The 23,957-nt window shown below is 45.8% G+C and overlaps 1 protein-coding gene across 1 annotated transcript in view; it reads right to left on the bottom strand.

The window, feature by feature from the left end:
• ak9 (adenylate kinase 9) overlaps window positions 1-23,957 on the bottom strand; it is a 359,309-nt gene that overhangs the window by 115,465 nt on the left and 219,887 nt on the right. The window contains exons 25-26 of the mRNA XM_078542572.1: window positions 20,094-20,218; window positions 6,135-6,354 (exon numbers count right to left, since the gene is read on the bottom strand). Coding sequence (XP_078398698.1) covers window positions 6,135-6,354; window positions 20,094-20,218 — 345 coding nt within the window. The remainder of the gene's footprint in view (window positions 1-6,134; window positions 6,355-20,093; window positions 20,219-23,957) is intronic.

Below are 23,957 nucleotides of genomic sequence, written 5' to 3' on the forward strand. Positions count from 1 at the left end.
AACTGTGCGGCATCTTTCAGTCTGCAATACATTGATGCATAAAGAAGGTCACAGATGCCCTTTACAGGAAGGCCCATCATTATATCAGGTTTGCTCTGGACGAAGATAGCCAGGCTGCGAGATTCACTGGTTTTGCTGCAACCTCAGGCTTCCCAAGAGTGCAGGGTGCAATAGACTGCACCCATGTGGCTATTCTGGCTCCATGGCAGCAGGCCCTAATTTTTATAAACCACAAGGGCTACCATTCCATCAATGTACAACTGGTGTGTGATCATTGGAAGCACATACTGCGCATTTGTGCACGGTACCCTGGGAGTTGCCATGGCTCCTGCATCCTGAGTCACTCCCAGGTGCTTGAAGTTTTTATGGGGCCATTACGTCTGTAGGGACGGCTGCTTGGAGAAATGTTGGGGATGACACCAGTGTGTCACCCTCAGAGTAGCTCCAAGGAGAGGTACAACGGTGCTCACAGCTCCACATGCTCCCTTATAGAGCAGACATAGGGCTTCTCAAGATGCACTTCAGATGCTTGGACCGCTCAGGTGGCTCACTACAAACACCTCTGATAGGGTTTCCTGCATCATCGCAGTGCGTAGTGCCCTTCACAATCTGGCAATACAAAGAGGTGAACCTGTGCCAAAGGGTGAACTGGAGGAGGATGGGAGCTCATCGGAGGATTAAGATCCAGAGGCCCAGGAACTTCAGGAGGCTGCTGAGGGTCAGTATGAGCACAATCACGCCATGGAGGAAGGGCGAGGTGGGAAGCATGCCCGTGATACTTTAATTGCTGACAGGTTCCAGGAAGAGTAAAGTTAAGTTAGGGCAATTAGCCACATCTTTCCTAGCTCTCAATGCCATTCCCTTTCATCTCGGGGTATGTCCAACCATATGCAGCGAGAACGAGAATTGCATTCACACTTGCACGTCCTGGCCTCATGAATCACCAGGCCATGATCTCTGCTTTGGTCCACGGTGCCCTGTGAATGCACTCACTCTGAGAACTGAGAGTCCACTGAGGAACAAGAGCAATGCGAGAGAAGACTTAATACCATCGCCACCATCTAATGTTGCAAACAGTGCTGCAACTGAGATGTGGACATGCCTAGGGATCTCCTCCTCCCATGCGTGTCCTTTTTTTTTGCCACTACCACTGAAGAGACACAAATGCTGCTAGAATATCAATGCTGATGAGCTGCCCTCACTCAATGGTGTTCTTTGAGGAAGAAGGGTTAGAAACACTTACATCACACACTTTAAAGAAAGATTTAAAGACATCTCCTTGACATCACACAAGGGTGCGGAGACTAGTTCAACTGAGCTTGACATCACATGAATGTTAATCTCACAGTGGGATACTATCACTGAGTAGAAGGATGACTAAACCTCAACATGAGGATTTCAATGGACAAATTCACAATGCCCTCAGTTGACCAAAACATTCACATAACCATCAAATGTATTCACAAAAGTGCAACTTCTTGACAGTTATAGTACACCCGTGACCCAAATGTGACATCAAAATTTCTTAACTTTCCTAACCCTACCACTACACCTGGGTGTAGCCCCGACATCCGCAGCAGAGGCGGAGGCAGCCTGCTGACTGCTACATCCTGATGTCTGCGATGATCTTGGCGGACGTCCTCTGGTGGCCAGAAGCCTGGAGGGCCCCAGCTTGATGAAGGTCTCCTGCTCAGGGGCAGAAGCACCCTCGGTGGCCTGAGCAGCTGGGGTGGATGGGTTCACAGGCAGAGGGGGCTGTGAGCGCCTGCACACCCTTGGAGGCCCCCTCGTCCTCCATGTAGCTGCTCGAGGGCCCCTCCCTGATTCCTGCAGGAAATGGTGCAACTGGAGAGGGGGTCAAGATGCCTCGTCCCCATGTCATCTACATCTTGATGGTGTGCGGGGCTGAGCGCAAATCCTGCAACACCTGTTGGACCAAGGTCTCCATGGTGGTTGCCAGTCTTGCCATGGTGATCTCAACACGCCCGCATGTCGAAGCCATGACATCAGATAGAACGTGGACGGAGTCCTCCATCTTTAGTCTGCTGAGTGACTGTTGAATCTCTGCGTGATGTTTCACCGCCTGTTGTTGCATCTCCAGCATTGAATTGGTGGCCGCTTCCAGAGGCTCATCAACTGACTCGGACTGAGTTGACGGCTGGTCTCGACCAGTCCTCCGAGTGACGGAGACCTGGGCTGTCCCTGTTTTTGACTGCTGTAAGAACATGACAGTAAGGTGTTCTCCAGAAAGTGACCCCAAGCCTAAGCTAGAGCTGTGCCCCACTGACATGTGTGTCTCTGGGCTGGTGGAGGGTGCGTGTGAGCACTGTGACAGTTCTTCCAGAGCTTCCTCTTCAGCCACGGTCTGGGAGCTCGGACTGGTGCTCGGCTGCCTTGTGGGCCTCAATTTGCTGGTGTCTAGAAAATATAAAATAGAGTTTCAGTTGATGAGCATGAGCTGTAAAAGACTGCATGTGACTCACTGTGATTGTCAGGATTCGATGAAGTGATGGAGCTGTGATCTGTATTAGGTTGCTGGGAGAGGCCAATCTCCCGTTCCCTACAGGAGTGATCCCTGTCCTCCCCAGCCAGCTCAGCTGCAGCCTCCTTGAACTCAGTGAGGGCAATGATGTCATGCGTCTATTGTGTGCCAGCTTGGCTCGTATGAAGAAGAAAGAAAGGCATGTGATGAGAAGGGATGGAACAGAAGCTGGGTAAGGTGCATGTTGCCTGCATGTAGTGAGCTCTCCCCAGAAGGACCTGATGATGGAATGTGAGCAACATGATAAATGGGATGGTGGTGATGTGATAGTCCCCATGAGAGAATGAGTGTTGATATGTGTCCGCTGCTAATGGTTGAGAGAGATCTCTGGGGCAGGATTTTCCCCCCGTTGGGGGGGGAAGTTGAAGTGTGGGCGCGCAAGAGGCATGCCTCCGATTGGCGCTCCTGATTGGGGGCGCGCTGCCATTTTACATGGGCGGGCCAATTAAGGCCCGCCCAGTGTGACATCCGCCAGGAAGTGCTATGCGCTCCCTGTGCGGGCAGGTGGGGAATCCCAAAACCCGAGAGTGCGCTCTTTCGCGCATGCGCACGAAAGAGCGCACTCATCTCCCTGAGGCTAAGTGCTGTTTCAGGGAGATCTGTCACATGAGTTGGGACATGTCCATAACGTTTTAAAAAACTTTAATTAAATTTTTAAAAATCTACATGAAACCTCATCCCACCCGTGGATGAGGTTTCATGCTTTTTCTAAAGCCTGCCAGGACTCCTGGCCTGCCTGCCAACCTTAAGGTTGGACGGGCAGGTCCATTAATTACTTCAATGACTCTGTCAATGGCTTCAATTGCCCATTGACAGGTCGGCGGGCGCACAGCTGATTTTGCTGCGCCCCCACCTACCTGAAAATTTAAATGGGGCGCATTGACGTTGGGAGTTCCGCCCGACGTCACCGCATGTCATTTTACGCGTCGGCGAGCGGGCCCCACCCCCCCACTCGCCGACAGTAAAATTCTGCCCCTGAAGAGAGTAGCTGTTTGAATGCATAATGCCATGAAGAGAGTTTAATATTGGAGGGAATTGAAGGATGACTTACCCTGGTGGATAAGATCATTCATCCTCTTCCCACACTTTTTAAAATTAATTTTACGGGATATGGACATCACTGGCTAGGCCAGCATTTATTGCCCATCGCTAGTTGCCCTTGAGAAGGTGGTGGTGAGCTGCCTTCTTGAACTGCTGCAGTCCCTGTGGTGTAGGTACACTCACAGTGCTGTTAGGAAGGGTGTTCCAGGATTTTGACCCAGCGACAGTGAAGGAACGGTGATATATTTCCAAGTCAGGGGATGGTGAGTGGCTTGGAGGGGAACTTTCAGGTGGTGGTGTTCCCATGTATCTGCTACCCTTGTACTTCTAGATGGTAGCAGTTGTAGGGTTGACAGGTGCCGCCGAAGGAACCTTGGCATTTCGGGCGTGGTTGCCATCCGCGCTGACCTGCTCTGTGACGGCCTCCCAGGCCGGAGGTGTGAGGCTGGGGTGCTTCCTGCAGCCATACCTGGGATACAGGACATGCTTGTGCACCTGTAATCCTCTGATCAAGGCGTAGAGGGCCTGGTGGGTGAAGCGGGGTGTTGCTTTCTTCTTGAAGCTTTAGGCCTTTTTCTTGTGTCTGGAAGACATCTCATAGAGTCAGAGGGTCATAGAGTTATACAGCACAGAAACAGGCACTTCGGCCCATTGTGTTCGTGCCGGCCAAGAAGCACCTATCTATTCCAATCCCATTTTCCAGCACTTGGTCGGTAGCCCTGTCTGCACATCTCCTGAATTCAGGTGGGCTGGAAAGAGTGAGATGTGTGTATTGGACTGGCATTTAAATGTGAGACCCGGACTTTTGACCCCACCAGCTGACAGCAGGCAGACAAATCAGTTCCCGACCCGCCAGGTGATTTGGCCTGATACTAGCCTGTGCATAATTAATGAGCTTCCAAGGGCAGAAACAGGCTCGAATTCCTGCCATTCCGGCCAGCAGGATAGACACCGCTGAAACCGCCCACCACTTAGTCTCACAATTGGAAAATTCCACCCGATATTGTGGTGTTACACCTATAACCGCCAGTTACATATAGATTATCAGTGAGTTATTGTATACTATTGGATATTAGAAGAACATGAGCGTCAACAGTATTATTGTTAGCTATTTGTCCAATTTCAGTGAGCTCCTATTAGTGACTAGTGGAATCAAAGTACCTCCAACATCTGGTTCCCTTCCTCTGAATACCTCACCCACTTTTCATTTGCCTTCTTCTCTGTCCTCAGTTTCCTTTCTTTGCCTGCTTGCAAGTGGGCTCCTGATTCTCAAACAAAAGCTACTGCCACAAAACCAGGAGAAAAGATACAAAACTACTAGGATCTAACCAGTATACTTTAAACACAACAACATTTGCAGATGTTGCATGATCAGATATCACATGACCAACATTCTACGAATACCTACAATAAGAATTGGCAACCTTATGCATCACTGGTTGTAATCTCATCCTTTGTAGCAATCAAGTACAGCAGTCAAAGATAAACTTTTATTTGGCATGAATGTGCAAACTGTTGATGTGTTTCTGTTTGTGACATGATGGATTCTCCATTTGGAAGAGTAGCCACATCAGAGAGCAGGGAAACTAGTTATGGGGTACTGAAATTTAGTATTTCAGTTGAAGAAATTAGCTCTACAGCATCCTGGCATGGTTTTTGTTGATTTCTGAAAGCAAACATTGACAGGCAGATACTACATAAGGAACATTAGGGTAACATTCAGGCGACTTAACTGCATAATGCACTGGCTGGTTGTTTGGTCCCTCTGGTGGGAGGGACAAGCCACTTTGAACCAAGGGTTTCATCAACATGGTGGTAGGGTTTCCAACTCCGGTTGGACCTATTCCTGGAGGTATTATCACATGACCTCCTGGTTCCAGCCATTTCACTTGCACATTCCCACCACAGGCCACCCATTGTGTCCACCTCCATTGGAAAGCGAACAGACTCTTCATTATCCAATTGGATAATTTTTGACTGTCAGTCAAACAGCCTTTTTCTCATATCTAATTTTTTTTGTTATAAGTAGTAAACAAAAGTTTTCAAAGGTCTTTAAAAATAACACAATTTTTTATTGCCCCTATGGATTTTTCTCTTGAGTTCCTCCCAGAAGGGCACTGGAGATTAACCTTTCATTCCTGGAGAATTCAGGGCAATTCTGGAGGGTTCGTACCCCTATAAGGTGGCTGGTAGAAAGACAGGATCATGGATGGGGCAGGGTGAGGTGATAAGAGCCCTGAGTGGCAGCTGCTAGTTTTTTTCTGCACATAGAATCCCACTCAGTTGTACCTCTAAATTGCACTGGGGTCTTTGTGCATTATAGGAACCTGATTTGTATAGATCAATGAGGCTGCCGTTGATTCAGGTGCACTGCAGGATACATGAGTTAAAAAGACTGCAGAGTAGGAAATTTGCTCAGGTACTTAGTACAGCTGATTAAAAAAACGCATGAATGAAATTAACCCAGTATGGTTTGATTATTTACACTAATTAACAAGATGCCACTTTCTATACAACAAGGTTTCATTACCAAGAAATCTTTGATGCATACCTTTATCTTGTTCTTCAGCTCTTTTATTTTATTCCTGCGTTCTTGCTTTTGGTTGCGTTTTTCTCTCCATTTTGCTAGTCTTGGAGGAAGGATCCAATTGATCACATTAGCCTCTTCAACGTTAATGTAAATAGCTGCGTCTGGGAACAGGCTATTGTTTGCCAGGTACTGAACTTCATCTGTTGTAGTAGGGAAGCCATCCAGTACAAATCCTTTGGATCTGGGAAATGCAATGTTCTTCAATACGGTTTTATAATGCATGTCTTCATAATATAAGCTTGTATATAATAAACTATGCAATGTTAAATAGTAATGATCTGGATCTTCTAGCTGAAGCAGCGGTGAACATTCAGATAAGCATGACTCAATTCCACTATTGCAATCCATTCAGACTGAGCTGGTAGTTACATTATGGGTCATTTGAATGGTTGTATGGCATGTAGCAGATATTTCACATTATATTGTTTATATTGTCTTTCACAACCTCAGAATTCTCCAAAGCACATTACAGCTAATTAATTAGTTTTGAAATTTAGTTATGCAGGGGATGTAGGGAACCATGACAGGCAATTTGTATACAGCAAGGACCCACAAATAGCTCCCCAGGTAATCTGTTTTGCTGATATTGCTTAAGGTATAAACATTGGCCAGAACACCAGGAGAACTCCCATGCTCTCTCTTGAATTGTGCCCTGTGATTGGGAGGTAATTTATCTTCCTCATTCACCTGCAATGGCTTTTCTTTTTACTCCTGCACCATTAGCTCTGATGACCTCCAAGTATCTATTCCTGGCCTACTCCTTTTTCTCAATGCAGGCCTGAGAAAGAACATTGCCAGAGGCCAACAGATAAAAACAATGGCAGGGAGTCAGCAGAAGACCAAGCAAGCATGAGAGGGAACAGAGTCAGAGACTGACAGGTAAAAGCAGCGGCAGGAAGTCAGCAGGTGTTAGTGAACATAAGAATATAAGAAATAGGAACAGGAGTAGACCATTCGGCCCCTCGAGCCTGCTCCGCCATTCAATAAGATCATGGCTGATCTTCTTGTGCTTTGATTTCCACATTCCCATCTAACCCCAATAACCTTTGATTCTCTTGCCTAACAAGAATTGATCTACCTCTGCCTTAAAAATATTCAATGACCCCACCTCCACCACCCTCTGAGGCAGAGAATTCCAAAGTCACACAACCCTCAGAGAAAAAAATTCTCCTCATCTCTGCCCTAAAAGGGTGACCCCTAATTTTAAAACAGTGCCCCCTAGTTCTGGACTCACCCACAAGAGGAAACATCCTTTTGATGTCCACCTTGTCAAGGCCATTCAGGATCTTGTATACTTCAATCAAATCACCCCTCACTCTTCTAAACTCCAGTGGAAACAAGCCCAGTCTGCCCGGCCTTTCCTCATAAGACAACCCACTCATTCCAGGTAACAGTCCAGTAAACCTCCTTTGAACCGCCTCCAATGCATTTACATCCTTCCTTAAATAAGGAGACCAAAACTGCACACAGTATGCGAGCTGCAATCTCACCAATGCCCTGTCTAACTGAAGCATAACACCCTTACTTTTATGTTCAACCCTCTCGTAATAAAGGATAGCATTCCATTAGCTTTCTTAATTACTTGCTGTACCTGCATACTAACTTTTTGTGACTCATGTACTATAACACCTAGATCTCTCTGCAGCTCAGAATTATGCAGCCGTTCTCCATTTAAGTAATACTCTGCTTTTTTGTTCTTCCTGCCAAAGTGAACAACTTCACATTTTCCCTCATTAAACTCCATTTGCCAGATCTCTGCCCACTCACTCAACCTATCTATATCCATCTGCAACCTCATATCCTCTTTCCTACCTATCTTTGTGTCATCTGCAAATTTAGCCACCATGTCTTCACTCCCCTCATCTAAGTCATTGATATAAATTGTAAAAAGTTGAGGTCCCAGTACAGACCCCTGTGGGGCACCACGCGTCACATCCTGCCAATCAGAAAAACACCCATTTATGCATACACTCTGCTTTCTGCCAGCCAGCCAATCTTCTATCATGCTAATATGTTACCCACTACACCATGCGCTTTTATTTTCTGTAATAATCTTTGATGTGGCACCTTATCAAATGCCTTCTGGGAATCCAAGTATAGTACATCTACAGGCTCCCCTTTAGCCACTATGCATGTTGCTCCTTCAAAAAACTCCAATAAATTGGTTAAACGAATGTGTTTACAAAAGGGAAAAATAATCAAAAAAGGGAGGTAAAAGGAGGAGCAGGGCTGATTATGCACCTAAGTAGGAATTTACGCATGGAGGCAGGGGGCATGACTGAGGTACTAAATGAGTGCTTTGCATCTCTCTTCACCAGGGAAAAAGGTGCTGCCCAGTGAAGGGATGGAGGTATAGTTCCCAGTCAGGATGGTGAGTGGCTTGGAGGGGAACTTGCAAGTAGTGGTGTTCCCATGCATCTGCTGCCCTTGTTTTCCTATGTGGTAGGGGTCGCAGGTTTGGAAGGTGCTGTTGAAGGGGCCTTGGTGAGTTGCTGCAGTGCATCTTGTAGATGGTACACACTGCTGTCACTGTGCTTCGGTGGTGGAAGGAGTGAATGTTTGTATATGGGGTACTAATCAAGCAGGCTGCTTTGTCCTGGATGGTGTCAAGCTTCTTGAGTGTTGTTGGAGCTGCACTCATCCAGGGAAGTGGAGAGTATTCCAACACACTTCTGATTTGTGCCTTGTAAATGGCGGACAGACTTTGGGGGGTCAGGAGGTGAGTTACTTGCCCTAAAATTCCAAGCCTCTGACCCGCCCTTGTAGGTACAGTATTTTAAAGGCTGCCCAGTTCAGTTTCTGGTCAATGGTAATCCCCAAGATGTTGATGGTGGAGGATAAATAATGGTAATGCCATTAAGTGTCAAGGGGAGGTGGTTAGATTTTCTCTTGTTGGAGATGGTCATTGCCTGGCACTCGTGTGGCGTGAATGTTATTTGCTGCTTATCAGCCCAAGCCTAAACATTGTGCAGGTCTTGCTGGATAAGGACATGGACTGCTTCACTATTTGAGGAGTCGCGATGCAGGAGACTTTTGGTTGCATCATTACCAATCACATTGAGAGAGAAGGCCGAGGTGAAGAAGCTGAAAATGAGAAAAAAGGAGGAAGAAGGCAGCCAGAAACCCAGTAACAAGGCTAGGAGTCCTGGGTCCGCCTGTAATGAGAATATCTTCATGGCCCCTTTCAGCAATGGTATAGCTAAAGATGAGGGAGGAGATGGCTGGAAACCCAATAATGAGGGTGAGGGCGGGGCCCCAGGGAGCTGCTGCTCACCCTTATGTGAGCCCAGACCCAGCTGCCATTCACAAAGGCAGGATTCTTGACTGACTTTTTACCTTTTCGCAGTAACAGAGGCAGGCTGAGTTTGCGGGACGTTGTTTTGAAGGGAGGTGAGAAACAGAGAAAATTTGCAGAAGTACCTGTTAATGGGAGGGTTCGAGACTTGGATCGGGATCTGGTGCCCATAAAGGAGCCGCCGGTTAATTGAAAGGGGTCAGGGTCCCCAAAAAGGAGCCACTGTTCAGTAAACATAAGCTTAAACTTGCTAATGCTTCCTAAAGATAATCCCACAAAAAATCTCTTTCAAATATGAATAGCAAAGCTTTTGTAAAAAGGGAAAAATGTTAATATCCGAATGGTAGCTTAATGATTGCTTGGGGCTATGTTCTATTTGAGTTCCTTTTGTTTTCGATTTCATTAAAGACTGATCTTCCCCAACCACCACGATCTGAGAATAAAACACCTGTCCTTTATTTGTCCTTCGAGGTAGTAGGCGTCGTGGGTTTGGAAGGTGCTGTCCTAGGTGCTGCAGCATTAATTTGTGTATTACCGTTGTTGCACAGTTGGACCCCTGGAAGTCAATATCCTGAAGTGTTCTTCAACACGTGACGTGTTCTTTGCACCTGAACTAGCAACAGCCCTAGCCATGCTGTTCCAGTACAGCTTCAACACTGGCATCAACCTGGCAATGTGGAAAATTGCCCAGGTATGTCTGGCACGCAAAAAGCAGGGCAAATCCACTAGGCCAATTAACATGCCATCAGTATACTCTCGATCATCAAAGTGATGGAAGGGATCGTCAACAGTGCTATCAAATGGCCTTCACTCAGCAATAACCTGCTCATAGAAAATCAGTTTGGGTTTTGCCAGGACCACTCTGCTCCTGACCTCAATACAGCCTTGGTCCAAACATGGACAAAAGAGCTGAACTCAAGAGGTGAGAGTGATTGCCCTTGACACTCACAGGGCAGCGTTTGACTGAGTGTGGCATCAAGGAGCTCAAGCAAAACTGAAGTCAATGGGAGTGAGGAGGAAAACTCTCCACTGGTTGTCAGAGGTCAATCATCTTAGTCCCAGGAGTTGCTGCAGGAGTTCCTCAGGGCAATATGCTAGGCCCAACTATTGTCAGCTGCTTCATCAATGACTTTCCCTCCATTGTAAGGTCAGAAGTGGGAATGTTTGCTAATGATTGTAAAATGCTCAACACAATTCGCAACTCCTCAGATACTGAAGCAGTCCATGCCCATATGCAGCAAGACCTGGACAACACTTAGGCTTGGCCTGATAAGTGGCAAGTAACATTTGCGCTACGCAAGTTCCAGGCATTACCATCGCTGAATCTCACACTATCAACATTCTAAGGATTACCATTCCCCAGAAATTGAACTGGACCACCATTTAAATGCTGTGGCTACAAAAGCAGGTCAGAGACTGGGAATTCTGCAACGAATAACTCACCTTCTGCCTCCCTAATGCCTGTTCACTATCTACCATACGCATGTCAGGAGTGTGATGGAATACTCTCCACCTGCCTGGATGAGCACAGCTCCAATAACTCTCAAGATGCTCAACACCATCCAGGATAAAGCAGCCCACCTGTTTGGCATCCCATCATTATTCACTCCCTCCACCACCATTGCACAGTGGCAGAAGTGTGTAACATCTACAAGATGCACTGCAGCAACACAGCCATGTTCCTTCCACAGAACTTTCCAAGCCCACGATCTCTACTACCTAGAAGAACAAGACGCATGGGAACACCACCACCTGCAAGTTCCCCTCTAAGCCACAAACCATCCTGACTTATATTCCCATTCCTTCATTATCACTGGGTCAAAATCCAGGAACTCCTTTCCTAACATCACTGTGGGAATACCTACAATAGATTGGCTGCAGCGGTTCAAGAAGTCAGCTCATCACCACTTTCTCAAGGGCAATTAGGGATGGGCAATAAATGGTGGCCTAGCCAGTGATGCCCACATCCCATGAACAAATAAATTATAAAGAAACTCACTTTAAACAGAAGAATTGAGGAGAAAGAGCCTTGAAATTGGCAGAACAAAACCAAAGAATGCTGGAGAATGCTAATTGCTTGTAATTAATTATCAAAAGGGACTATAGATGTGAGACTCATTCCAGATACGTTACCTTGTGCCAGGCAGTTAGAATTTTTGTTTTGGAAGCCAAGTATGAGAAATTCATTTACAATAAATTAACAAAAACATCTTATTTGTAAAATGAGTTTATAGGAAGTGGACTGCCAGGACCTGGCTCACAGATCCCAAGTTACACAGTCTTTGGTATTTGTGCTACCTTGTCTATCTAAAAGAAAGTCAATCATCTCAAAAAAAATCAACACAAATACAGAAGGTGACTATCTGACTGCATCATCTAATAAAGAAGTTAGTGAGAATGAAAAAGGAGACTCTGAAAACCAAAAACTACCCCTAAATATCAAGAAGTAACCCTCAAGAAAATCTCAAAAAGAGCCCTCAAAAAAAATATATATTTTGATTCCTGGTGCCAAGAACTGCTCAGAGTACTCTAAGTGTGGTCTAACCAGCGCATTGAATAGCTGAAGCATGACTTCTGCCCTGTATTCTATTCCTCTGGGTATAACTATCAGCATTCCATTAACTTTTTTGATTATTCTCTGAGCCTCTTCAATCTAATTGGCTGGCAGCTCCAGAGGGCGGGACTTCTTCCCCAGTGAGGTGCCGAAGTCCCACACTGGCCTTGTTAAGCCCGCCTGAAGCGGGTTGTGGCTGCAGAGTAGGCTGGTGTAGAGCGGGTTGGCTCCACACTGACTTTACTTCCAGAGGGGCAGGCCGTCCGCCCCCTCCATAAAATAAACCTTCCACCCAAGTCTAATTAGGGATCTCTATGACTGAAGCACAAATATAATTTAGGAAGGTCCCTTTTCCATTCTTTTTAAGTCCAAAGTTGATGACCCCATATTTGCCTACATTGAAATCCATTTTTTAAAAATTCATTCACATGGTGTGGGCTTCACTGGCTGGGCCAGCATTTATTGCCCATCCCTAGCTGCCCTTGAACCGCTGCAGTCCATGTAGTGTGGGTACACCTACAGTGCTGGTCGGAAGACGGTTCCAGGATTTTGACCCAGGGACAATGTTGGAACGGCGATATATTTCCAAGTCAGGATGGTGGGTGACTTGGAGGGGAACTTCCAGGTGGTGGTGTTCCCATTTATCTGCTGCCCTTGTCCTTCTAGATAGTAGTGGTTGTGGGTTTGGAAGGTGCTGTCTAAGGAGCCTTGGTGAATTCCTGCAGTGCATCTTGTAGATGGTATACACTGCTGCTACTTTGCACCGGTGGCAGAGGGAGTGAAACGTTTGTGGATGGGGTGCTAATCAAGTGGGCTGCTTTGTCCTGGATGGTGTCAAGCTTCTTGAGTGTTGTGGGAGCTGCTCTCATCCAGGCAAGCGGGGAGTATTCCATCACACTCCTGACTTGTGCCTTATAGATGGTGGACAGGCTTTGGAGGTGAGTTACCCGTTGCAGGATTCCTAGCCTCTGACCTGCTCTTTTAGCCACAGTATTAATATGGCTAGTTCAGTTCACTTTCTGGTCAATGGTAACCCCCAGGATGTTGATAGTGGGGGATTCAGTGATGGTAATGCCATTGAATGTCAAAGGGCGATGGTTAAATTCTCTCTTGTTGGAGATGGTCATTGCCTGGCACTTGTGTGGTGCGATGTTCCTTCCCACTTCTCAGCCCAAACCTGGATATTGTTCAGGTCTTGCTGCATTTGAACATGGACTGCTTCAGTATCTGAGGAGTCGCGAATGGTCCTGTACATTGTGCAATCATCAGCGAACATCTCCGTTTCTGACCTTATGATGGAAGGAAGGTCATTGATGAAGCAGCTGAAGATGGTTGGGCCGAGGACACTACCCTGAGGAACTCCTACAGTGATGTCCTGGAGCTAAGATGACTGACCCCCAACAATCACAACCATCTTCCTTTGTGCCAGGTATGACTCCAACCTGTGGACAGTATCCCCCTTGATTTCCATTGAATCCAGTTTTCCTAGGGTTTCTTGACGTGACACTCGGTGAAATGTGGCCATGATAACAAGGGCAGTCACTCCCACCTCAGTTCTGGAGTTCAGCACTTTTGTCCATGTTTGAACCAAGGCTGTACGGAGGTCAGGAGCTGAATGGCCCTGGTGGAACCCAAACTGGGTGTCAGTGAGCAGGTAATTACTAAGCGACAGTCATTACTTGCCACAGTTTTGCCCACTTGCTTAATCTATCAAAATCTCTTTGATTATACATTCTCATTTATGCTGCTTATAATACCACCTATCTTTGTGTTATTAGTAAATGTGGATATGTGGCGATAAATCCCATTATCTAAGTATTAATAAATACAGTGAATAGTTGAGGCCCCAACATAAATCCTTAGGACACCACTAGTCATACGCTGCTAATTAGAGTACCTTCCTATTATCCCTATTCTCTGTCTCTTTTCACTCAGCTAATTTCCTAACCAGATCAATAATTAGTAGCTTTGATAAGGAAATTGGATAATTTTCTGAAGTGAAAAATATTCCAGGGCTAGGATAGGTGCTAGGTAACTTCACTGCAATTTTGATAACTAAATGTTATCTGGATAGTGGGATACAGAATAAAATTTCAAAATGTGTTGATGATACCAAACTTGGAGGTATAACTGAGAGTGAGAATAATATCCATCAACACAGATAGGCTAGCAAAATTGGCAGATAATTGGCAGATGGAATTTAATCCATGAAGTATGAGGTGTTGCATTCTGGTAGAATGGGTACGAAGAGAATATACACTTAATGGCATAGTTCTAAGGAGTGTGCAGGAGAGTGAGGAACCTGGGTGTTCACGTGCATATATCTTTGAAGATGGCTGGACATATTGAGTGAGCAGTTAGCAATGCATATTTGGCAGGAGGCAGTGGCATAGTGCTATTGTCACTGGACTGATAATCCAGGACCCAATTCGAATCAAGAATGAGAGGGCACAGATTTAAAGTGACTTGCAAAAGAAGCAAATGTGACGTGAAAAAAAACTTTTTCACACGACGAATAGTTCGGGTCTGGAGTGCACTGCCTGGAGGTGTAGTGGAGGCAGGTTCAATCGAGGCATTCAAGAGAACATTAGATGATTATTTGAATAAGGACAATTTGCAAGGATACGGGGAAAAGGTGGGCAATGGCACTAGGTCATAATGCTCATTTGGACAGCCATTGGATATGATGGACCGAATGGCCTCCTTCTGTGCCATTAAGATTCTGTGATTCTGAATCCCACCATGCAGATGGTGAAATTTGAATTAAATAAAAATCAATTAAAAGTCTAGTGATGACCATGAAAACATTGTTGATTATTGTTTAAAAACCCATCTGGCTCACTTATCAAAGGAAATCTGTTGTCCTCATACCTGGTCTGGCCTACATGTGACTCCAGCAAGCCTCTCAGTTGTATCAAACCACTAAACAACCAATAAAAAGGAATGAAACCAGATGGACCACCTGGCATCGACCTAACATGGAACCAATCATGGCGAACGCAGCCCTGTCGACCCTGCAAAGCCCTCCTTACAGGGGCAAAATTGGGAGAGTCATACTCACAGAATCATACCATACAGATCACGTTCCAATTACCATCCCTGGGTATGTCCTGTCCCACCAGCAGGACAGACCTGGGAGAGGCGGCGGCACAATGGCATACAGTCAGCAGGCAGTTGCCCTGTGAGTCCTCAACATTGACTCCGGTACCCATGAAGTCTCATGGCATCAGGTCAAACATGGGCAAGGAAACCTCCTGCTGCTTACCACGTACCGCACCCAGCTGCCCCCTCAGCTGATGAACCATACTCCCCCATGTTGAACACCACTTGGATGAAGCAGTGAGGGTGGCAAGGGCACAGAATGTACTCTGGGTGGGGAACTTCAATGTCCATCGTCAAGAGTGACTTGGTAGCACCATTACAGACCAAGGTGGCTGAGTCCTAAAGGACATAACTGCTAGACTGGGTCTGTGGCAGAGCTAACAAGAGGGAAACACATACTTGACCTCATCCTCACCAACCTGTCTGCTGCTGATGCATCTGTCTATGACAGTATCGATAGGGATGACCATTGCACAGTTTTGTGGAGACGAAGTCCAGTCTTCACACTGAGGATACCCTCCATCGTGTTGTGTGGCACTACCACCATGCTGAATGGGATAGATTTCAAACAGATCTAGCAAATCAAGGCTGGGCATCCATAAAGCACTGTGGGCCATCAGCAGCAGCAGAATTGTACTCAACCGCAATCTGTAACCTCATGGCACGGCATACCGCCCACTCTACCATTACCACCAAGCCAGGGGATCAACCCTGGTTCAATGAAGAGTGCAGGAGGTCATGCCAGGAGCAGTACCAGACATACCTTAAAATGAGGTGTCAACCTGATGAAGTTACAACACAGGACTTCTAGCATGATAAACTGCATAAGCAGCCAGTCATAGAGAGAGCTAAGCGGTTCCACAACCAATGGATCAGCTCTAAGCTCTGCAGTCCTGCCACATCCAGTCTTGAATGGTGGTGGACAATTAAACAACTCACTGGAGGAGGATGCTCCACAAAGAACCCCATTCTCAATGATGGAGAAGTCCAGCACATCAGTACAAAAGCTAAGGCTGAAGCACTCGCAACAATCTTCATCTAGAAGTGCCGAGTGGATGACAATCTCGGCCTCCTCCGGAGGTCTCCAACATCGCTGATGCCAGTCTTCAGCCAATTTGATTAATTCCACATGATATCAAGAAACAGATGAAGGCACTGGATACTGCAAAGCCAAGGGCCCTGAAATAGTGCTGAAGACTTGTGCTCCAGAACTTGCCGTGCCCCTAGCCAAGCTGTTTCAGTACAGCTACAACACTGGCATCGACCCAGCAATGTGCAAAATTGCCCAGGTATGTCCTGTACACAAAAAGGACAAATCCAACTCAGCCAATTACCACCCCATCAAACTACTCTCCATCATCAGTAAAGTGATGGAAGGGATCATCAACAGTGCTATCAAGCGGCATTTGATTAGCATAAACTGCTCACTGATGCTCAGTTTGGGTTGCGCCAGGGTCACTCAGCTTCTGACCTCATTACAGACTTGGTTGAAACAGAGACAAAAGAGCTGAACTCCAGAGGTAAATTGAGAGTGACTGCCCTTGACATCAAGGCAGCATTTGACCGAGTGTGGCATGAAGGAGCTTGAGCAAAACTGGAGTCAATGGGAACCAGGGGGAAAACTCTCCACTGGTTGGAGTCATACCTAACACAAGGGAAGATGGTTGTGGTTGTTGGAGGTCAATCATCTCAGTTCCAGGACATCACTGCAGGAGTTCCTCAGGGTAGTGTCCTAGGCTCAACCATCTTCAGCTGCTTCATCAATGACCCTCCTTCCATCATAAGGCTAGAAGTGGGGGTGTACACTGATGATTGCACAATGTTCAGCACCATTTGCGACTCCTCAGATACTGAAGCTGTCCATATCTAAATGCAGCAAGACCTGTACAATATCCAGGCTTGGGCTGAGAAGTGGCAAGTAACATTTGCGCCACACGTGCCAGGCAATGAGCATCTCCAACAAGAGAGAATCGAACCATCACTGGTTTTATTCCTTGTTTGTTACTGCTTTCTCTCTCATTCTCACCATAACTGTTTGTTATTGTTCTCTCTCTCTCTCTGTGTAATTGTTTGTTATTGCTCTCTCTTTCTCTGTAATTGTTTATTATCGATTATTTGTAACTCCTCAGATACTGAAGCAGTCCATTTTCAGCTAGACCTGGACAACATTCAGGTTTGGGCTGATAAGTAGAAGTAACATTCATTCCACATAAGCCAGTCAATGACCATCTCCAACAAGTGAGACTCTAACCACCTCTCCTTGACATTCTATGCCATTATAATCACTGAATCCCCCATATCAACATCCTGGGGTTTACCATTGATGAAAAACTGAACTGGACCAGCCATATAATTACTGTGGCTGCGAGTGCAGGTCAGAGGCTAACTCACCTCCTGACTCTCCAAAGCCTGTCCACCATCTACAAGGCACAAGTCAGGAGTGTGATAGAATAATCTCCACTTGCCTGGATGATTGCAGCTCCAACAACACTCAAGAAGCTTGACACCATCTGGGACAAAGCAGCACGCTTAATTGGCGCCCCTTCCACAAACTTTCTCTCTCTCCACCACCGATGAACAGTGTGTACCATCTACAAGGTGCACTGCAGAAACTCACCAAGGATCCTTAGGCAGCACTTTCCAAACCCACGTCCGTTACCATCTAGAAGGACAAGGGTAGCAGATACATGGGAACACCACCACCTGGAAGTTCCCCTCCAAGCCACTGACCATCCTGTCTTGGAAATATATCGCCGTTCCTTCACTGTCGCTGGGTCAAAATCCTGGAACTCCCAAACTAACAGCACTGTGGGTGTACCTACATCACAGGGACTGAAGCAGTTCAAGAATACAGCTCACCACCATCTTCTCAAGGGCAATTAGCAATGGGCAATAAATGCTGGCCTAGCCAGTGATGCCCACATCCCATAAATGCGTAAAAAAAAATCTTGAATTTGATAACGGTATGGAGTACAAAAGCAGTGAAGTTACGTTGAGCCTTTATAAAACTTTGGTTAGACCACAAGTGTTAGTTAGAACATAACTGGAGTACTGAGTCCAGTTCTGGTCACCACATTTTAGGAAGGATGTGAGGGTCCTTGAGTGGATGCGCAGGAGATTTACCAAAATAATTCCAGGGATGGGAGATTTTAGCTACAAGGTTAGGTTAGAGAAGCTGGCATTGTTCTCCTTGGAGCAAAGAGGCTGAGATTATGACAGGTTTTAATAAGGTTGACAAAGAAAAGCCATTAGCTGATGATACAAGGATGAGGGGATATAGATTTAAGGTTTTGGGCAAGAGATATGGGGGAATGTGAAGGAGAACTTTTTTCTGCAGCGAATGGTATTGGCCTAGCACTCAATACCTACAAGGGTGGAGGAAGTGGAGAAGATCAATTGATAGAAATGGAAATTGAATAGACATTTGAAGGAAATGGACTTGCAGGGCTACAGGCTAGAGCGAGGGGGATGGAACTGACAGGATTGTTCTTCAGAGAGCCAGCATGGACTCTTTCTGTGCCATAATGACTCCATGACCCAATGGGCTGAATTTTCCTGGCTTCTGTGGGGCACTCTTGGAGGTGGGGAAGTCAAGAAAATAGCAGGGAGCCACATTAGGGCTGCTTCTCGATGCATTCTTGCTGCCTGGGAACTTCCCCAAGTTGGGCCGGAAAGCATACTGACCACCCGCACCACAGAGGCAAGCAACCAATTTACATAATTAAGGCCTCAATAAGGGGGAAAATTTACTGGCTCACTGGCAGTCTTTCAGCAGCGGAGCAGCCCCCTGTTATGTGCAGAGGCCTCTAGCTTAATGGATGTTGCTCCCCTGAGGCAGGCTGAGGGGCCTTCGGAGCCAGGGACTCCACCCTCTAGAGGTGGTCATGAGCGTGAAAAGCCGCCCCTGAATTTCATCCAGGCCTTGGGGTCCTAAAACCCATGGGAAATTACTGCCCCAGGAAGATATTCCCCTCTCTACTACTTTAGTTATCAGTTCAAAAAATTCAATCACACTTGTCAGGCATGAGTTACCCTTTGCCAAATTCATGCTGGTTCTCCCTGAATAGCTGAAAATTTTCAAGGTATGCAGTCACTCTATCCTTAGTTAAAATTGGCCTGTAATTCCCTGATTTTCCTCTCTCACCTTTCTTAAATAGCCGAGTACACACACAATTTTCCAATCTAAAAGATTTGTTCCCAAATTAAGAGAACTTTGGAAGATTTTATGTAGGACATCTGAAATATTCTCACCTAATTCCTTTAAAACCCTGGGATGAAAACCATACCATTATGAGGATTTGTCACTTTGAGTCATGGTAGCCACGCGTGATAGAGTTCACTGCTCATACATGCAGCCAGTGAACAGCGTGGCTGGTGCTGGCAGTATGTATTAATCATATACATAAGCAAGCAGCACAAATTTAATGTGCTGCTTGCAACAGAACCAATGTGCACAAGTTAACTGTGTACCACAATTCCCACACCTGCTTTCCGGGGTTAGCCAATTTCTCCCCCTCTGTATTTATCCAACTCCACAGCCATTGAACTTCGTACTTTTTAGTAATCAACTCTCACTCCCTCCATCAGTTTCTTGGATTTAATCTTCATGCCACACTTCAGTGCTCTTTTCTAATCAAAATTGCTCTACAACCAACTTCAATCTCAATTACAAGCTTATATGTTGTTACATCACAAGTTATATTTGTACTCCTACACGGTGACTTAGTGCACATAATTATTATATTTTAAAAAAATCTACTTATATACTATTTAAAATTGCTCAAAGTAAGGATATTGGGCTTTTTGGTTTAATATCGCTTCATGTGCTCTTGGGGTTGCCACCTGAAACCAAGAATTTAATCTAAATCTCCAGCGTTAGTCTTAAAAATTTATACTTGGCTTTCTGCTAAGTTCATTTGAAACTTATTCAACAAAGTAAGTTCTTATATTTGAAATAAATTAAACTCACTTGAATGGTTCTTCATTCCACCACCTTGGAATAAACTTGTCAAGGACATCTGGTGGTAATGGTTCATCTTCACGCAGATATGCTTTTATGATTTCTTCTTCTGCAGTAAACTCTGCTTCTTCTTCCTAGGCAATAATACAAAACGATGTGAATAGTAGCTTAAACTAAATTTAAAATATTTACATAAGAATATAAGAAATGGGAGCAAGAATAGACTACAAGATCTACAACAACCACCATCTCAAGGGCAATTAGGGATGGGCAATTAGGGATGGGCAATAAATGCTGGTCTAGCCAGCGAAGTCACATTCTATGAATGAATAAAAAAAAAATTCAATTGCATTATGATCAACTTTTCCCAGTGGATATTTTCCTATAAGGTTACCATGATATCCTGCCACAATGCAGAATACTAGATCTAAAATTGCTTTATCCCTCGCTGGTTCCATAGCCTATTGTTACAGGAAACTGTCACAAATGCATTCTACAAACTCACCTTCCAGGCCACCTTTGTCAATTTGATTGGTCCAGACTATATGAAGATTATAACCCCTCACAATTAATATATTTCCTTTGTTACAGGCTCCAATTATTTCTTGCTTAGTACTGTGTCCAAAGGTATAACTAGTGTTAGGGGGCCTATAAGCTACTTCCACCAGCATTTTCTGACCCTTGCTATTCCTAATCTTCATCCATTCTAATTATACTTCTTGATCTTCTGAGCCAAGATCTTATCTCACCACTGTCCTTATGTCATCTTTTACTATCAGGGTTATTCCACCTCCTTTTCCATTCTTTCTTACTTTTTGAAATGGTGTGCACCACAAAATATCTGTTTCCTAACTTGATCACCTTGAAACCATGTCTCCATAATGGCAATTAGATCTAATGCATTTATCTCTATTTGTGCCACTAGTTTATCTATCTTATGCAAATATGTTGCACATTCAGATAAAGAGCCTTTAATTTTATTTTGCTACTTCCATTATTTCCATGGATCTTATTCACTGATGCACTGTAACTGTTAAACTCTCTGCCCAGGATTTTCTGTGCAATCGGCAAAGTCTGAAAGTGGGTGGGACAATTAGTATTTGACCCACCAACGGCAGTGGCAGCTTTTCACCTAGTATTGTGCGCAACTAGGTGGAAAAAATTGAGAGACACGGGTTTCATGTCGAATCACTGGTGAGGCGGCCTCTGATTCGCTCGCCCCACCGTGAACTCAGGCCTCTGTAATGCAGGCCCCCTGCACAGAGCTTGCACTCTCGAAGGGATCGAGAGCTGGTGGAAAGTCATGGCTTCCAAATGGAGGAAACATATTGCCCCCAAATTCACTGACGCCTCTCTCAAGCGCCTAAGGGATGCAGTGGAGGCCTGCCGTGAAGTCCTCTATCCATGCTCTATGTGAAAAATTCAGCATGGGAGGTGGTGGTAGCAGTGGTGAGCACCAACACCCTACAAAAGAGGACAGCCACCCAGTGCAGGAAGAGGATGAATGATCTCTCCTCCTTTCCGCTGGGGCAAGTCACCCTTCTCATCACTCTCGACTCACACACTCACAAACCCATCACACATCCACAGGGAACTCATTCACTGCCAGCTCAAGGGACATCACCACTCACTCTCTCACACATTCTTTTCATCTCCTCTGCGGATCATGTCCTTATTCCATCCATGGCACCACACTCCACCCATACATACCAGGCATCCTTCTCACCTGGCCTGGCAGGCGTCCTGCTTACACTCTCTCCATCTGTCTTCATCCAGGACAAGCTGGCTCATAACTAAGAGGGGAGGTCCCAGACCTTGGATGGAATGCCGGGACTGAAGGTCCTGACTTACTTTGAGATAGAGCCATTGACTTGGTCAACAAGGATTTGGATTGTTCCTGTGTTGACGGTGAGGTTGGTGGTGCTCAGCTAAGTGAGGATTCTGCAGTGCAACATCCATACTGTGAGTGCTGTCCTCTGTTTCGCAGTCTTCAGCCATGCACTAATTATTTCTCCTTTCATTCACAGGCACATCTAGGAAGCAACCAAGGGCATCCACGGGCCAGGCCCTCGACTCAAGCCCTGAAGACACCTTGGAAGAGGAATCTGATGTCACCCTAATTGAAGACCTGTCACAGTGCTCACCCATACTCTCCACCAGCGCAGAGACACACAACTCGGTGGGACCTAGTTCTAGAGTAGCCTTGGGGTCACAATCTGGTGAGCTCAGTGCACTTTCTGATCCACAGCTGGTGGAGGCAGGGACATCCCAGGGTGTTGGCACTCAGAGGACAGCTCACTCTCACTCCAGCAGCTCCTTCTCAAGGAGTCAGCCAGGGGCCCTCGGGCACCCATAGGTTGGAGGACCTGCAGCTCAAAACCCCAGGGCCAACCACGCAGGTGACTCCGGGAGTGGCAGGCTGATCCAAATACCCTCTTTCTGTGACCCCATCAGCTCTGGAGAGCTCCGCCAGCTGAGAAGGGTGCAACTGCCACGTAGCTGGACTCTGAAAGCAGGCCGGGGCCCTTCAGGTCTCAGCGCTCTAGAGGGCACCCACCAAGTTCATCACAGACAACAGGGTGTAGCAATTGGCAAGCCACCTCCACCTCTGCTGTGGATGTCAGGGGAGCATGAAGGCATAGCAGCAGGGTTACAAAGGTTAGGAAGAAGTGGTCGCACAAACTCATGGGTGTTAAATCACTTGTACAGAATGTTGATGATTGTAAATACACTCCTAATCATGTCTGCTTGTTATGATAAGCAGTCTTCATGGAAATCAGAGACAAAACCTTGGTTCCTGCACAAACTGAAGGCAAGTGTCGCAGTTCAGGGCCTCTCCTCTGTGCAGTGTGTAACCTTCTGACCACAGTGATTATCCCATTTCAAAGTCATTCTCCAGATCACTGATGCCTGCACCTTGATGTGGATTGCGTTTGCTGCAAGAATCTTGTCCCCAAGCATCGCAGGGTTCTGTGATGTTCTCTGTGTGCTCCCAGTGCCTTTGAGACGGGGTTGCCCCTCCATCACATAATCGAGTGACAACAGCTGCGGCCACTTGACTCCATCCTGAGCTGGAGTATATTGAATATTGAGTTCAACAATTTTAGATCATGAACTCTCTCCTCCATCCCCACCCCCTTTCTGATCCCCCCTCTTTTTTCCAATAATTTATATAGATTTTTCTTTTCCCACCTATTTCCATTATTTTTTAATGTATTTCCATCCATTGTTTTATCTCTACCTTTTAGCCTATTTCGATCCCTTCCATTCACCCCACCCCACCCCACCCCCACTAGGGCTATCTGTACCTTGCTTGTCCTGCTCTCTACCCTTAGTTAGCACATTCCTTAGATAACATCATCACCTTCAACACCTCTTTGTCCCTTTGTCTATGACATCATTTGGCTATTTCCATCTATCACTGGCCCTCTATCCAGCTCTACCCCCCACTTAAACCAGCTTATATTTCACCTCTTTTCTATTTTTACTTAGTTCTGTTGAAGAGTCATACGGATTCGAAACGTTAACTGTGTTCCTGTCCGCAGATGCTGCCAGACCTGCTGAGTTTTTCCAGGTATTTTTATTTTTGTTTTGTAATCTCTGCTCCCTTGTTTTCTTTTCTTTGCGTGTGCTGGTCTTAATCAGGTTTTTCTCATTTTTGCTTTCAGGTGGCAGCATTATTCTGCCATACACACTTTCTTTGGACCCATCTTTTGTTTCTTTACTTTGTTCCATTACTCACCTTGGCTTTGCCCCACCAACTCTGTCATTTCATGTCTCCCATCTTCCACCCTATCTTTCCTTCTGTTCTTTTTCCCTCTGCTATTTCGCTTACTTATAAGCTGTTACATTTTTAAATTCTCTAAGTTCTGA

This window comes from Cetorhinus maximus, chromosome 5 (assembly GCF_964194155.1).
Source record: "Cetorhinus maximus chromosome 5, sCetMax3.hap1.1, whole genome shotgun sequence".
NCBI classification, from domain to species: Eukaryota; Metazoa; Chordata; class Chondrichthyes; order Lamniformes; family Cetorhinidae; genus Cetorhinus; species Cetorhinus maximus.